Raw genomic sequence first — 18,647 nt, 5'->3', positions numbered from 1 at the left:
TATGTATGTTAGGCTTATGCTATGTATTTAAGGCCAAGGTTATGTATGTTAGGCCAATGTTATGTAGACTCTTGCTCTGCTCTCCTACTCAAACATAAAACAAGGAAACTTAGTAATTTTACTGTGTTTTTGACCTGAATCATGAACACATCTACACTTTGTTTTATAAACTATGAAAAATATACCAATATAAATATTCATGGTGACTGAAACAATGTTCCGTTTTGCTTCAATCACCATGATTAGTTTAAGTTTGGACAATCTCAAATTGAACTTTTAAATTGCAAAAAAAACTACTTAAATTTTAATTTTACATCTAAATAAAAATTTAAAATTTTACATCAAAAAGAAATTTAAAATTTTACATTAAAAATCCATCATGTTTATATTCAATAATTTTAAAAGTTCGAAAATCAACTCTTAGAATTAATGCATTGCAAGAAAAACTTTAAAAAGAAAACAGGGAAGTGATGGAAAATCAAAAGACAAAACAAAGGGAAAATCAATAATCAACTCAATTCAGTCACAAAAAAAACTTAGCTACAAAGTTTAAATGCAGTTTGTCTGTTATTCAAGCATTGAGAAAGAAAAATCATGAAGCACATTACAAGAAAAGAATACCAAAACAGTTACTTACTAAAAAGTTATTTAAAAGCTAAAAATTTACTTAACTTATTGACAACATAAAAAACTGACTGCATAAAAAAAAGATTTACTTCACTTAATAAAAGTCACAAACAAACAACTTATTATAGCCACTTCTGGTATTCATCTAAAAAACTAGTCTAAAAAAAGAACAGAGTTTTTAATGATAAAATAAAAACTAAAAATTTGTTTAACTGATTAAGTTATTTTTAGACTTAACTTAGATCATTTATATTTAAACCAACCATGGTGATACCTACATTTTATTAACTGGTTATTGTTCCTATATGTATTAATGCTTTATAACTCTCTCTCCTCATCATGTTAAAAGAGTAATACTATATATATATATATATATATATATATATATATATATATATATATATATATATATATATATATATATATATATATATATATATATATATATATAGTTTACTACTGACCTTTCTTGGAAAGCATATAAACAATCGATTGCTATATTAGAATCTGCTAAGGTTGCTTCACTTTATCATGCTCACCACTTTCTTTCTTCCGAGTCCGTTCTCTACCTCTACGAATCTCTGTCAACAGTATTCCATTCCTTCCTGTATGGAATACTGTTGTCATATTTGGGCTGGTTCTTTTAATGATGCTCTTTCTCATCAAGACAAGGTCTGAAAATGTATTATAAACGTAGTTGGACCTGGTCTATCTGCTAAGCTTGAGCCCCTTTTTCTATCATCATAAAGTTGCATCTTTTTCTCAATCTATGGTTGCATCTATGGTTGCTGCTCAAAGGAGCTATCATCTCTAGTTCTATCAACTAAAATTCAATCTCGCTTAACTGGTCATTCAGCAAAGTCTCATTCTTTTACTGTATCTGTCCCTGCATGTTCTATAAACTTTTATTTGTCTAGTTTTTTTCCCTGCACTTCAACGCTTTGGAACTCTCTCCCACCTTCATGTTTTCCTGACTCATACAACCCTCAACTAAGTCTTCTGTCAACCGTTACTTTGCTCTAACTCTATTCTTATTTCCCAACCTAATAGTGGTTGCTTGCAACCTTGTTGGGAGTGAATCAGAATAAAATTATAAATATATATATATATATATATAAAATATATAAATATATATGTATATATATATATATATATATATATACATATATATATTTATGTATATATATATATATATATATATATATATATAATATATATATATATATATATATATACATGTATATATATATATATATAATATATATATATATATATAATATATATATATACACATACACACACACACACACACATACATATACACACACACACACACACACACACACACACACACACACACATATATATATATAATATATGGGAGTGAATCAGAATAAAATTATAAGTATATATATATAAAATATATAAAAAATATATAAATATATATGTATATATATATATATATATATATATATATATATATATATATATATATATATACATTTAAACAATTTTAAAATGTATTCTACAAAATAGAGTGCTCAATGCTCTTAAAAGAACAGAGCAATTATGAAGTAGTAGAAAATCACTTAACAAAAATTATTTTAATTTAACGCTGTGTTTCATCAATAAAGACTCTTTTTATGATAGTGTCAACATATTCCATAAATGTGTGAAAATTTAAAGTAGTTAAGACATTTGTGACTTCCTGTAATTTAATTTTTGGTATAAATTGAAGTTTTATTAATTTGATCATTTATTTCTGATGAGTCTTTATTGATGAAACGCAGTGTTAAATGAAAAGAAATTTTGTTAAGTGATTTTCTACTACTTTATATATATATATATATATATATATATATATATATATATATATATATATATATATATATATATATATATATATATATATATAAATATATATATACATATATATTTATATATTTTATATATGTTTATATATTTTATATATATAACATTACTCTTTTAACATAAGATTTATTCAATAAAATAAAATTATAAATATTCAAAAATGTTTATAACCTAAAAAAGAAGAAAATAGTAAAAACTACTTAGGTTGTTAGAGAAGTTCATAGAACTCCATCTATAAAGATACAATGAGACAGGAAGTAAATTAAATATTTATCTTAAACTGTTTTTAATTATGAACATTTTAAGTATTTTTTAAAATAATTTGAATTTTATTATATCCATTTAAAAGAAAAAAATTGAAAAATTTGAATATCAAGCATATACTAAAATCCATGCTCTAGTTTCAGCACAACCATAACCGATGAATTGGTTTTAGTTCATGGTGACCAAGCTCCAAAATATAGAACAGTTGCCAAGTGGGCTACTTTATTTAAAGATGGTAGAGAGAGCTTGGAAGATAATCCTTGTTCAGGGCACCCTCAAACCATTATTGAAGAAAATTAAAAAAAAAAGAATAGAGTTTAGGCATGTAAGGAAAATTTTGCCCTTTTCAGAAACGATCCATGGAGACTATGTAATATTACTACAGGGGATGAGTCGTGGTTTTATTTGAGACAAGTTGGACAAAAGTTGACTAACACTAGTTGGGTCGGTGAAGGTGAAAGTCCAAGAACTGTAATAAGATGTGACAGGTTTTAGCCAAAAAATATGTTCTACATCTTCAAAAAAACAGGTGTTGTTCATTTGGGTTAAGTTGAAAAGGGAGACACTATTACTAGCGAATATTATATAAAAAATTGTTTGAAACCTCTTATATGCAAAATAAATAAGCAAAGACCTAAACAGGCACTCAAAATTTAAAATTTCTCCATGATAACCCTTGAGCCCATGTGACTCAAACCATCACAAATAGTCTAAACCAAGCTAGAATTACAATAATTCGCCACCCACCATACTCACCAAACTTTATCTCCATCTTATTATTGGCTATTCGACTTGCATAACAAAACTACTTCTAAGTATACCCAAAGAAGAGTATAAAAAAAGAGCATAAATGCAACTTTGTATAGATAATGATGGACATTATTTTGAACATTTAATAAAATAAAATTAAAAAAAACTTTTTTTTTTTTATAGGGGAGTTCTACGAACTTTCCTAACAACCTAGGTAGTAGAAAAATACTAACCCAGGTTTTTCTTTTCCTAGATTACGTAAAAGTCGATTGGCAGTCACCTAATAATTTTTAATTAAAAAAATATTTAAAAAAATCTGATTTGTTAAAAATGTTTTTTTTTTTATGTTTTCTTTTTTCTACTTTACCTCTCCATAAAAATGGAAAATCCATTCTGAAACATAAATATCAATATATCCATCCAAATCAAAGTCACCAAATGTAGGTGTCATTCCAGCTAAATTGCGCATGTTTGGAAACTGCATAGATACTCCTCTAATTAGAGCTTCTTCAGTAAATCTCCCTCCCTGATTTATGTACAAGTAATGCCGACTGTCACCTACTGTTGTAACATAAAGATCTAGATCACCATCCGCATCAACATCAATCCAGCCTACACCATTGCCATACAAAGCAGGGCCAACATTTGCAGAATATGTAACATCAGTAAATGTACCATCCCCTGTGATATTTAATACAAAAAAAACTCAAAAAACAAAATAAATTCTTTTGAAAAACTACAAAAAATTTTAAATTAACTTAATAATAACATCAATAACTTATTTTGAAAATCTAAAATATTTAATACTTAAATTTGTTTACAGTTGTAAATAAATAAAAATAAAGTGAAACAATCAAAAATCTATTTGCATATATTCAAAAATATTTTTAATTACTTCACTCTATTATTTTACCCAAAAAAAATCACATAAAACGATAAGATCATTTAACAAACCCTTACTACTTTTTGAACTAGGAAAAATAAAAACATTGATATAAATTTTGATTTAAAAATATACTTTTTAATCAATATTTTTACCCATATGTTATGTTTACCCAGTTCCAAAATTTGAACTAGCACATGATTAAACTATGACCTTTAAACATTTGGTGTGTTTTTTTAACTTGTAGCATAAAATTCAACAAGAATATTTTCTAAAAACTGTTAAGAAATTTACATTTTTAATTAAATAATATAAAAGAACTTGCCATTATTGCGATAGAGCACACTTCTCTCTGTAGCTATAGTATAAAAAACATCCTGGAAACCATCATTATCATAGTCACCTACAGCAGCACCACCAGTTAGCATCTCCATTAAGCATAATTCTCCATATAACCGATTTGTAATATTTAGTTCTTTTGAAAGTAAAACATAATCAAACCTACAATCTGGTCGGAGTGGAGGACCTTTGCGGTGAACTTTATTAAATCCAACCTTCTAAAAAAAGAAAAATATGTTTGTCTTATGTATAACACAAACAGATACTAAATAAATAAACATTTTTTTTTATAAATTTTCTCTATCCAGGTTCTAAAAAATTGCATGATTCTTAAAAAAAGGAAAAAATTATAAAAAGAAAAGAAAGAATGGTTTTAGATGAAAATTTGAAATCTAAAAAACAAACTTTTAAAATTTATGTATATCATTATTACTGTTTTTAATCAAAAATAAATATATTTTCTTAAATTTTTTTTTAATTTAGTGTTAAAATTATATTTTTTTATTATAAAAATAATTTTCTAAATATTTTATTTATACACAAAACTATTGAACAAACATAGTGATAATAATTAAACTGTCCTGTTTGACAGTTTTGATTACCACTACTACAGGGTTATTTTGAGCAATTTTAGCAAACTTTATTAAAAGTTCCACCTTATTCAATAAGGTGGAACTATTAATAAAGTTTGCTGAAATTACTCAAAATAACCCGGTTTGACAGCAGTGGTTAATGCATTTCAAGAAGTTTTTTGAGAAATTTTTATGAATCAATAAGTTATTGATTCATAAAAATTTCTCAAAAAACCTCTTGAAATGAATTAAAGAATATAATAGAAATAAGTTAGGGGTAAGAATAGCACTGTTTTTTTAAATAAAATTTACAAATTGTATTTAAAGTAATATATTATTTAATGTTTTAATCCAATTATTTAAATTAAATTTTATATATTCTTTTTAATTTATTAGTTGAAATCTAATAATTACTTAATTCTTTAATTATTGTTATAGTAGTTGTTATTACGATGGCTACGGTAGATACGTAATTAGCTACAGTAAATCACTTTATTACACTCTGTGCAATTTAAAATACCAAAAACGTAAATTAAAGAGATTAAAAATAACTAAACATATAAAAATAAACAAAAAGTGCAGTAAATAGATATATAATTTAAAGAGGTAACTAAACAGGTTCTTTATGGATAATTTTCATGTGTTTAAAATTACCTAACGAAAACTTACTTAAATAAATTTAATTTTTAAAAAGGTTTCGGTTTCGTTTTCAAATAAAACATAATAAAAACGGTGCATGGTCGTTAACTTTAAAGCAAAAAAGTTACTGGTTTACATTAACCATGAGCGAGATCTCGTCTCGTTCTCGTTTTTCGTGAGAAATGGGACTTCTCGTGAGAAACGAGAAATAGAAAATTCTCGCGAGAAGTAGAACGAGACTTAAATATTATATTATTTTCCAAATTAAAAATTATTATAATTTACGAAATGCCTAATAATTTGTTTTTTTAATTAATTCGTATTTTGACTCGGTAATTTTAATAAATCTAATTAAAAATTTAATTTGTTTTTGACAAAAACAAATTACATTTTTAATTAGATTTTTAATTAGATTTTTTAATTAGATTTTTTTTTTAAATCTAATTAAGAAATTTTAATTAGATTTTAAATATTTTTAATTAGATTTTAAATACAAAAACTTTTTGTATAAAATGGTGCACTTTCGACTTAATTTCATTAGTTTACCAGTGGAATTCAATTTGACACATATTGTTCATATTGAAAAGAAATATTCTTGCCTCATTTCAACGATCAAAAATGTCACCAAGAAAAAACAAAATCTGGAGATATTTTTAAAAAACAAGTGACGGTGCTGAATGCAAGGCGTGTAAAAAGTCTTTGAAAACAAAAAATGGAAACACAAGCGGACTTCATCGTCACCTCGAAAAAAAACACAGCCAAGATTACGTTAAGTATTCTGAAAAAATTGACGACTCTCTTCTTCCTCCTCCTAAGAAGAAACAACGAACTATGGTCAAAATGTTTGAAACAAAGTCTAAATATGACAAAGACAATTCCATTCAAAAACAGTTTGACTCTGCAATGCTGGATTACTTTTGCACTGATCTGGCATCCTTTTCAACAGTCGAAGGAAGAGGTTTCAAGTAATTGTTTGACATTGCAAACCCTAAACTGAGCCTTCATCACAGAACAACATATTCAAGAAAGCTTTCAATTCGGTCAAGAGAAGTTCAAGCTGGAATGAAGAGCATAATAACGGAGATTGCGCCAAATCTAAAAAGCAATCGAACTGCAATGTGCAGTTCGAGACTTGGAATGACTGCTGGAATGGATGATGCGTTGCAAACATGCAAAGATTTGGCTTCTTTAACTCACTAGTCAACAGTTGCTGCTGAATTGCTTGAATCAGAATCAGACGCTCAAGGAATCAGTTTTAGACAGTTACGCTAATCTGTTGACACAAGATGGAATAGTGAACTGGATTGCATGGCTTCTGTCCTGCAGCTAAAGAGTGCAATTATCAGCTTATGTGCAAATGAAGATATTTTTTCTTCAAAGACCATCGGTGCATCACAGTGGAAATCAATCGAGGGAGCAGTAGAAATTTTGGCACCACTTAAAGAAGCTACAGAAACGTGGTCGGCTAAGTCTATTCCAACAATTAACATTGTCGCCGATTCTCTTTATTTAATCCGTGACAAAATTGATCAATTTATTGAAACGGATGGAAAAAATGGCTACGATGTCTTGTATGCAAAAAACTTGAAATCCTGCGTTAAGAAAAGATTTCCTCTTTGTCACACTGGAAACTTATTGAGTGTTGCAGCAAACTACTTAAATCCTGCTTTAAAGGGACTTCACTTGAAGCTCTTCAAAAAATTTCAAACAACAAAAGAATGGTTAGCCTCACAGGTTAAGGATAATGTTGAGTGCCAACCTGTTGCCAGAGTCCTTTTAGGCAGATTTTTCCCCTAATTCAAAACTGAAGCGCAAGTTAAACGTCAGACTTGAAACACAATAGCCAACATCTGAACTGAATTCTATTTTGAGCGAAATGTGCCAGTATGAATATCTCCCTGATGCCAAAAAAGACTTTCCGATTCTTGATTGGTGGAAATTGCATTCAAATACATTGCCAGAACTCTCTTCATTAGCTAGACAAATTTTAGCTATTCTAGCAAGTTCAACTAAATCAGAGAGAGTTTTTAGCTCAGGTGGAAATGTCTTCCGATCATCCAGACACAACTTACACCCAGAAAAAGTAGAACAAATCATCTTAATCTGAGAAAACATTGTCTTGTTGAAAAAGTTTGGCAAAAAAATTCTGAATTAATATTTGAAAAAGTTGTTTACATTTGACAAATGTCATTTGTATCTATTTGTCATAACCATGTTTACATTTTTTTTTTTTACTTGGATTTTAATAAATTTGTTTTTAAAAATTGTTAAATTTCTCGTCTCGTCTCGTTCTCGGTCTCACGAGAAGTACTAACTTCTCGTCTCGGTCTCGTCTCGGTTTGAAAAAACCTAGTTTCGCTCATGGTTAGTTTACATAAGCCAAATTAAAAAAACCATTAAAAAAAGTTTTAATAAAAAGTAATAAAATTAATAATATAAAATTGTTGATAAAACATTTGTTTAAATTATTAATAAAAAGTTGTTTAAATGCAACGTTTTTAAAAATGAAGATAAAAACCAGGCTGTATGATTTTGAAAAAGGAAACAAAGAGAACTTCGCTATAACATCGCTTTTAAACTTTTCGCTTTAACGACCCGTTACCTAAACACACTGACACAAACGCGCGCGCGTGCGGACGCATACATTGATATATGTTATAATAATAAAGAGTAACAAAAAAATAATACCTGAGCAACTTCTTCAAATGTTATATTAGAAGTGTTTTTTACGAAACTGTTTACGTTATTTGGTTGTTGACAGGTTTTATAATGTTCCAAATAGAGTACATCATTTTGCAATACTTCTAATTTATTGATATCGGAATTTCTATTCCACTCATTTCCTATATTATCGGTAAACTTTTGCACAGTTTGCGTAGTAGAACGTGCAAATTTGTCTAGTCTTGTTTGGATGCTATTACAATAAATGCCCGTTAAAAAAACAACTAAAAAAATGACAGTAAAGCAGCGATTCATTCCACTTTCTTTTGTAAGCTGGTGTACATGTAAAACTAAAATTTTTTAAAAATTCAGAAAATCTCAATATGCTGTATTCAATTTCGTTTTTAAATTTTAATGCTAAAAAAATTTCATTTTGAATTTTTTTTTTTTATTGAATATTGTAATCATGAGAACCAATCATGACACTAACTAATTTATGCAAACAACATTAAATAAAACTTGTACATGATTTATAAACAAATATTCTATGTGTATTTTAATGGTTTTAGTAACATGATTAAAACTAATAAAATATAATATTTAGTAATCAACAAATAAACATTCAGCTCATTTTTTATATGCATTTGGTTGGTTTTAATTAACAATCAAAGTATTAATAGTAAACAATATGTCAAGAAAAACCTCTAAAAAGAACAAATGTTTGTATCTTTTAATTAAAGTTTTTTTTGGTTCAATAACTATTCGACAAATTGCTTTAAAAAATGCCCGTCATTTTGAACTTTTAAAATTGATGTCAAATGTTGGCAAAAGTAGGTTCTTCACGTTCGCTAACTCGTGATAGTCAAGCGGGGAAAGGGAGTGTACATCCATCAACTGAATAGAGATTGATAATAGAAATTGGTGCAGTATGTGTATTTTTATTAACTGAGAGTTTGGGTTTAGGTAGGTCGTCTCGTAAGAAAATAAATAATTTTCAATGAGCAGACGTGAAGGATACCGTCGAAATTGGTGTCTAAATAGCGAAATAGAGACTACCAATGTCAAATTCAACGACTCAATAACCGATATAAAACTATATTAAAAATTAAATCAATTTTATATACGCTGTTAATATCTCGCGGGTTCTCTGCTATTGCTTTGCTTGAAATTAAATTACTATTAAAAATTAAATTCATCATATGTTATAATCTATTATGTGTTATAGTAATGTATATATTATAGATATTTGTTATAGTAATGTATATATTATAAATATTTGTTATAGTAATGTATAGGTTATAAATATTTGTCATATAATGTATATGTTATAAATATTTATTATAGTAATGTATTAACACAAAATAATTAATAATTTAAAATCAATATAAAAGTGGCATTTTTAATATTAGTTTTTTAAAGTGTTTGTTTTTAATGTTGATAATATTTTAATGTAGGCAAATAATTATCAAAAATGTTTTTGCATTGTTTTGATAATTGTTCGTAACAGCTTGCCCAATCTTAGAACAACTTGCCTCATCTCGAACAACCTGCTTCATAAAACTGACTTAAAAGAATATAAATATTTTTTAATTAACTAGTTTTAATTAACACTAAATTGTATAAATAATACTTTGAAATGCAAAGATTACATTTAATAAAATTAATATGATCGGTTGAAATTCGGATGATTTTTAAATTGCATTTCCTCTAAAATTGTTGTCATCTTGCCCCAAGGTCATATTTATCTTACCCCAGTACTGGGGCAAGATGACTTTGACCTCCGGGCAAGATGACAACACTAAAAGTGAAACATATTTTATGTGTGTACTTGTAAGAATGCTTGAGCTCATTTTCACGCTTTTTCTCTCGTTCTTTTGCTTTAGGCAATAGTTTTAAATCAAAATCACTAACTGACTTCTTTGTGCATTGGAATTAGTATTTTCTAATTCTGATTGAGTCTGAGGATTAGCATTATTTTTCTCAGTTTCATTACCAACAACATCATGTTAAGCAGTTTTTGCAGCAGCAAAGTTATGTTTGCTAAACACAAGTGGGTTTTGAAAGTTCTTTTCCACATTCTTTAAACCAATTAACGGCAATTTTTAACAGTAGCTAGTATAATAAAAGCGGTGCATAAAAGATCACCAATATTTTTGTCTATTATAGGTTTTCCTCGATGAGTTACCATAAAGCTGTCACATGCTTGGCTGTAGTAAATTTTTAATGGGCCAAAAAATGACACATCAAGAGACTGGAGACGATGTGATGTTTGGAGCGGCAACCCAAACATGATGATGTTTTTTTCTCTGGAATATAATATAGCTTACAAAATTAAGTGAGATTTGTGATTGTCAATAATCAATAGAGCAGGAGATTTTTTACTTTGTTTTACGTCTAAATAAAAGTGCCTCGAAAATAATTAAAAAGGTTTTATTGCTGATTCAGCCGTTATCCCTACAGATATATTAAAAGGTGGCAGGTAAAAGCCAATAGCACCAATGCAACAAGTTATAGTTAGATTTATCCCTTTCTCTGCTAAAACAGTTTTAGAAAATCTTCTAGACCCTGTAAGACTGAGATTTATGGGTAGCTTATAAGGAACAGTGGACAGACCTGACTCATATTCATTGTAGATTGAAGAAGCAGGAAATTTATTTTCCTGTTGCTCCCTTAAAATGTTAAAAAACTTAAAAATATTCTTTTCTTTTTGCCATGAAGGAAAGCAATAACTAGAACCAATTTTTTGGTAATAGGTACTTAAAGTAAGTTACTTATAAATGTTAAAGAAAAGCGAAATAGCTTACCTATATCTGTAGCAGAGCTTATTTACATACATAAATGTTATAACGCGGCAGCGGTAAACAATAAAAGCTTCACAACTAAACAAAAATGGCAATTTCATGGTCTCTATACAATTTTTTAATGAGCAGCCTATAGAAGAGCCATTAACTTCCTATTAACGTCACCACCTAGTGAAATTTTTAGTTTTTATTTTAGTAAAAAAAAAAATAATAATAAGGCTTCAACTTTACGACACGCAAGTAATTTCATTTTTTTGTAAAGTACTCCTCATTAAACCCACAATTTGTGGGTTTAATGAGGAGTACTTTACAAAAAATGTGTCATTTTTTTTTGTATATTAAATCCATAAATCTTGGAAATGTTTAATATTATTTACACATTTTCTTCTTTTCCTCAGTATTCCTCTTTATCTGAGTAATTTCTTCTCTATTGTCCAATAAGGTTCAACGACTCTTTTTCATACAGGCTGTATGGGTTTTAAAGCCAAAAACCCATACAGCCTGCCATAAAGAGAACTTACAATCGAAACAAATATATTATATCGTTTTAACTGAAAATAGTATTGGTAACCTGGAAACATTGGGTGATCTTTTTTTATCGTTTATATTGCAGATTTACCATATAATCCGCAGTTTTTTTTTTCGTTGCTAGTTTAAGAAAAATATTAGTTGGTCTGAAGTTGGTCTAACTGCCTTTATTTCTCCATCAAGTTTTTTTCTTCTGAAAAGTTTTTCGTTTTCCAATATTCTTTGAATGAAAAACTTCATTTAAACAAGTTGAATCATGTTGCGACTGAGTTTGATATCGAGGAATCGAGTCAACTATTAGTTTTGCTTCGTTTTGCCATTAAATATTTATTTTCCACCACTTTCCTATTTTCTGTTTATAGTTTTGTTCTCCTTTTAACGTTTTATAACTTTTAATTTAAATATCGTCCGAATTTCAACCGATTACAGTGATAAACTTATATAGTTTTATCTATAACTTAATAAAGTGGCTTACATGAAAAGATAAATAATATATATATATATATATATATATATATATATATATATATATATATATATATATATATATATTTATATATATACATAAAAAAATATAATAATAAGATAATATAATAATAAGATGATATATATAAGATAAATAATATATATATATACATATATATATATATATATATATATATATATATATATATATATATATATATATATATATATATATATATATATATGTATATATATATATATATATATGTATATATATATATATATATATATATATATATATATATATATATATATATATATATATATATATATATATAAATGTATCTATCCGCTCCTTATTAAACTCATCTATAGTTATTTCCTAACAAAAAACTTTGTATTAAAAAACATCACGGATCAGCACTGCTAAGTTTTCAACGCCAGCTATCTGAAAGGTTTTACTGTAGAGTATACACTATATATACTAGTTGAGAAAAAACTTACTAGCTTTTTTTTAATCTTATTAGATTTAATTAACTATTTATTGTATATTACTAATTGCGTTAACATTAAGAACGGAAGATATGTTTGTGTATATTTATTGTTTTAATCTATTATAATTTTTAGATTTGCCAAAATTGTTTTTCCATCATTAAAGTTCAAAATCTGGCGTCATTAATTGAGAAGTGTTCAAAGCCAACACCTATACCCACGCATTCTTGGTTTATACCCAAATTAGTGGTTTTCGATGTTTATTTTTCTTTTTTATTTATTTCCCTATTCCTAATAAAAAACATAGGAGGGAGGAGGGGGAGGGGTAGGAGATGCGGTGAGAGATGTATAACTCAATATAGAAAATCTATAATATAAGCACCACTCTTCTTATTTCCGTAATGCTGTAAAAATGGCGCTATTTTTGAATAAATTTTTTTTTTTGCATACACTATTATACATAATGATAAAAGACATTTTACTCGCAATATAGTTTATAAAGAAATTCTTTAATAATATGTCTTTAACTTGAAATTTTTTAACTTTTAAGATTTTTTTTCATGCATTTTATTTGTTACTTTGAAATATTTGTCTTTGTATGTATATTTTATATACTTTGTATAGGTTCATTATATTAATGTATTTGTATTTGTTCATTGTATTTGTCACTTATTTGTCAAATATTTGTATGTATAAACACCAGTTACGGATACAGGATTTATTGGTGGGAGAGGGGGTTTATGTTGAAAAATTTTTGTACTTTGTATAATATTTGTGTCTCCTAAAAAAAAAAAGATTCTCAATTTCTAAGATATTTTTGGGACTTTCAGATTTTGGTGGGGATGGGGGTGGGTTAAATAATAAAGTTAAATAATCATTTCAAATTAATCCGAACACCAGCATTATGCAGGTGTTCGGATTAATTTGAAAAGATTATTTAACTGTGTCAAATAAACGCAAAAGAAGCTTTTCTGTGAATTTTTTCCCCAAGGTTATTATAAGGTTTAAAAACTTAAAAGAAATAAACATTTAAGTGCTACTATAAAAAATATCGGTTCAATTTTAAAGATATCAATAATCAAATTGAATCGATGTTAAATGATAATGAACAATAGATGCGAACAACAATATTATAATTATATTTCTAAAAATAACATTAAAATCGACTTAACTAATCCTGATATGGATTAGGACGCGGCGATATATGGCATGATATGGATTAGGACAAGGACGCGGCGTAACAATTAATGCGGAGTACGCAAATAATTTCTTAATTAATTTTAACAATTTCAATATTTGAAACCTAAAAATAACATAAAGTATTATTTTTTCAAAAAAAAAAATTTTTTTTAATTTTTTGTTCCAAATATATCTAAATGAAAATATAAATATAAATAAAAGATTTAAAGTAAAAAAATTGCAAAGAAAGCAAGTATAATCGGACTTATAAAACCCTCTTTTATAGCCGCTGCTTTTGTTATATCGGCAACATTTTAGATTTGTAATTTAGTGTTCTCATTAGCGTACCAAAAACTAATAACCATCATTTCAATATAGAGAGAGACTAGGATAGATCTTTTAAGAGTATGTCAAGACCCAGAAGATTAAAATGGAAATATTTGAAACCTCAATTAAATAAGGAAATAAAATTTACATGCAAGTTTTACCTAAAAATTATTAAACACGTTATCACAACAGTACAAAAAAATCTTTAAAATTTTGACAATAAAACACTAAAGAAGTGAACATCAAAGTTCACGTAATAACGAGACTAGAAAAATTGCCGATAAGATCTGAGAAAGATTAGGAAGAATTTACAAAGAAATGAGAAAAGAAAGAATCATCACAAAGCGATTGACGTCAATGATTGTAGCAAAACAATACGATACACATAATTCAGTTAGATAACAAAACCTGGACTTAATATAAGAAAAATTGAAGAATATCATTTATGTTAATAAATATATTTTATTTTTAAGGAAATGTGATTAAGGGTTTAACATATTTTTGCTTAATCTTTTGCTACCTATAAGGACCCCATTTTTGTCTCCCCCAGGGTCCCTTAGTGCCAGTCTGACCCTGCATACACTACAAATTTTTTACACTGTGTCTTTAAAAAGTAAAGCGTATGGTTAGGTGTGGTTGAATTATATTTTTGTACGTCAAAAAATAGAAGAAATATAACAAATTACAACAAACTAAAGAGATAAATTAAAGCAAGTTGAAGAGAGAAAGTTAAAGTGTAAGAGAGATAACTGAGTGAAAAAAGTAATTAGTGAAAATTAAGCGTAATTTTAAAAATTTATATCAATATCAATTAAGCTAATTTAATATTATATTTAATCATAGTAACAATAATATACTATATTTAATCATAATAAAAATTGTTACCTCACTTTTCTTCAGTATTTTTAACACTAAGATAAAATGTTGCTGCACCCTATATATAGCAGCTCTCACATGATGACGTCATTGCATTAACGAGAGCAAAAATTTAAAATATGTGTTAATAAAGTAATTGGTGGTTTTATTTAAATAAATAAACCTGTCTAAACATTTAATAAAACAAATATTTAATCATCACTGTCTAATAACCTAAAGGTTAAATTGTGTCTAGTCGTCCTAAATATTTATTACTTTAAATATTTATTACTTTTTGGGCAAATGAATGAAAAATATAATTAAAAATTACAAACTTCATCACACTATTTTATTACAAATTTACGTTTCCAAAAAGATTTATAAAAATTAATAGTATGATAAAACTTTGGTAAATAATTAGCTATATTGATTTTGATGTATAATGATATAAAACGATTAATAAAATTATAATGAATAAAATAATTTTGTAAGAAAACTGGTCTAAACAGTTTTGTAAGAAAAAAGATGAATATAATAAATCCAAATACAATGTTTGGGTAAGTTAATTGGTTGTACAATTTTAAATTTAAATAAAGTTAATTACATTTGTCGTCTAAATTATAATTAAAAACAATAGATAGAAAACTTTTTCTAATTAATTAATTAGAAAAAGTTTCCTATCTACTATTTTAATTAAAGGAAAAGCTTCCCAATCAACCCGCTATACCGCGTCCACGCGCAGGGATTTTGTGTATTTGCAAATATAATGAAATTACTTGCACGGAAGAATAATTATTTGCAATTTATTACTAATATAAATTGTAGAAAAAGCATATTATATATATATATATATATATATATATATATATATATATATATATATATATATATATATATATATATATATATAATTTTGAGTTAAATATAAATTTTGAATATCAAATTCTTTCTAATAAGTTTATTAGCGACACCTCAGTGTAACTACAACTAAATTTGCGCCACCTAAATTTTTTTTGTTAAATACAAATAATTCTTACTAATACTAAAAAGCCACCGATGGCTTCACGATAAAAAGATCACAAAGAGATTAGTGGTAATAATAATATAAATAAATAAATAATGAAGTCATTATGATGCACATCTAAAGATGCATTTAAAGTATCTAACTCCTCGAAACACTAGAATAAATAAAAGTAAATTGCAACGCATACTTAAATTTTAAAATATTTCATAGTTGCTAACTGATTTGATTAATTAAAAAAAATATTTAACTTTAATTCGCATAATATAAATAAGTTACCGAATTAATTAAAAAGTTCTTACCAAGTTTTTTACTACGAAAATCATTTAAATCCTTTTGTATCGTTTAAAATTGATTTAAATAAAACTTGAAATTTGTCCTTTTTTGTTTTGTTTTGACAAAAGTTGGCACTTTTGACGGTAATAAACTGTTACAATTATCAATTTAGAAATTTAAAATCTTTGATTTTAAGATTTTAGAGTTGACATAATGATTGATTGTTGACTTACGAAAAGTTGACTTTTACTGTATCAATTATTTTTGAGATTTTAAAGGCTGCTATAACAGTTGAAGTAATATAAACAAATTAACGATTACAAATAATTTGTAATTAATTAAGTGCTTTAAGACAACCTGACAGTCTTATAACAGAGTTTACACCGCCTTTCTTAGCTACTTTGCAAATATAGCTAAAACAGGCAGCTGAGATCTCTTGATTTCGAAGCAACCGCTCTAACCAACCCCAGTGGGCATGCATTGTTCAGTAAACGCCCGTCGAACGTCTTACGGGCGTTTGTAAGACGATTAAAGGACGTTTTCTTTTCGACGCGAGTCCACTAGGGTGCGTGCTAGATGCTTAAATTTTTTGATTAAGAATCAAAATGACGTTCAAAAAAGGAAAAATATATTAGATTTTAAATATCTTTTTTTTAAAAAGTTCAAAGTAAATAAATCATAATTACAGTCTTTAACTTTTGATACTAAAATTTATTAGTTTATATTGAAAAATTCGGTCTTAAATACTCATTTTTATTTCATTTTTTAAAATAAATTTTTTAAAGGATTTTTTAACTTCTATAGTTGTCTCTTAATTATTATTAGTTAATCTATTTTGATAAAGTTTTGCAAATACTTGTTATTATATCTATTATAATTTTGAGTTTAAATTTTTTAAATGTTTAATAAGCCCAACGGTTCTTTGTTAAGACAATTTATCCCCTATTTACCCTATTTACGGCCAAGTTTTGTATTATTTTAATATTTTATTATAACAAACGGCATGTTGAAATTTAAAAAACTAAAAGAGTATTTTGGGATTTGAAAGATTTTTTTTTTTATTTTCGCCATGCTTATTGTTATTGGTTTAGTTAAATAAGGAACAAAAATTTTCAGGTCTTTAATCGCAAGTCTGTCTTTTGACCTTTTAGGTCACTTACATTCAATAACTTAAAAAATAAGTTAAACAAAAATAAATTTTCATTCCAAACATACTTAACGCACTTTTCACTTAAAACACAGTTTTAGTTTAATCAATCCATAATTTTAAGCGCCCAAACATAAATAACTTATTTTTACGTTCATAATTTGTTTTTTTATACTTTCTTAGGGGTCTTCCATAAATTACGTCACGCAATTTTCGACCGTTTTTGACCTCATTACCCCCTCTCCCCTCGTCACAAAATCGTAATACTTAAGTAGCAAGTTTTGTATGAGTCGTCACAAAACACCATCCTAACCTACCCCTTATCGCGTGACATAATTTATGGATAACCCCTTAACAGTAAATAGCAAACAGGTTTCAAAGCTAACTAAAATATAAAGTAAGACTTTTTTGTATATAAGTTTGATATAAATATTTTTTTATATAAACTTAGTGGATAAAAACAAGAATGACCAAACAAAAGGAAAAACTTAGCTTATCGTAATTTTTATGTCATGCATTTCTCATACTCTGCAACCTGCACCGGTTTTATTGGCAAACAAGAATAACAAAATCAGTACACAACTAGCGTCAATCATTAATTACATGTAATTTAACCTTTAATGCTTTGGCCCATAAATAATTCCATCGTATCGCCATATTTTATTTTTTTAATTATCTTTTTGTAACTATAACTTTTTACAACCGCTAATTTTTTTTTTTAATTTAGCAATCATAAAAAATAAATTTAAGTTTTGTTATAAAACAAGGCTAAACTTTTAGAATACTTTTATAAATACAAATCTATTTTTAGTGTATTGACGATTTCATTTGAAGGATTCTTTACAGCAAATATTTCTCTATATCTGTTTTAAAAAAAGTAATGTAAATTTAGATTATGTTATTTTGCAATTTTATGTTATAATGTAACTTATTCGAAACGTTTTCACTA

General features: G+C 26.7%; 1 protein-coding gene across 1 annotated transcript in view; it reads right to left on the bottom strand.

Annotated features, from left to right (window-relative positions):
- LOC136072033 (uncharacterized) overlaps positions 1 to 15,307 on the bottom strand; it is a 44,231-nt gene extending 28,924 nt beyond the window's left edge. Inside the window, exons 1-5 of the mRNA XM_065819986.1 lie at positions 15,285 to 15,307; positions 8,635 to 8,957; positions 4,722 to 4,953; positions 3,881 to 4,194; positions 3,747 to 3,793 (exon numbers count right to left, since the gene is read on the bottom strand). Of these exons, the coding sequence (XP_065676058.1) occupies positions 3,747 to 3,793; positions 3,881 to 4,194; positions 4,722 to 4,953; positions 8,635 to 8,922 (881 nt within the window). The 5' untranslated portion in view covers positions 8,923 to 8,957; positions 15,285 to 15,307. The remainder of the gene's footprint in view (positions 1 to 3,746; positions 3,794 to 3,880; positions 4,195 to 4,721; positions 4,954 to 8,634; positions 8,958 to 15,284) is intronic.
- Between the last annotated feature and the right edge of the window lie 3,340 nt (positions 15,308 to 18,647).

The sequence above is a fragment of the Hydra vulgaris genome, chromosome 15, assembly GCF_038396675.1.
Source record: "Hydra vulgaris chromosome 15, alternate assembly HydraT2T_AEP".
NCBI classification, from domain to species: domain Eukaryota; kingdom Metazoa; phylum Cnidaria; class Hydrozoa; order Anthoathecata; family Hydridae; genus Hydra; species Hydra vulgaris.
This window is presented reverse-complemented; position numbering and strand designations above follow the sequence as displayed.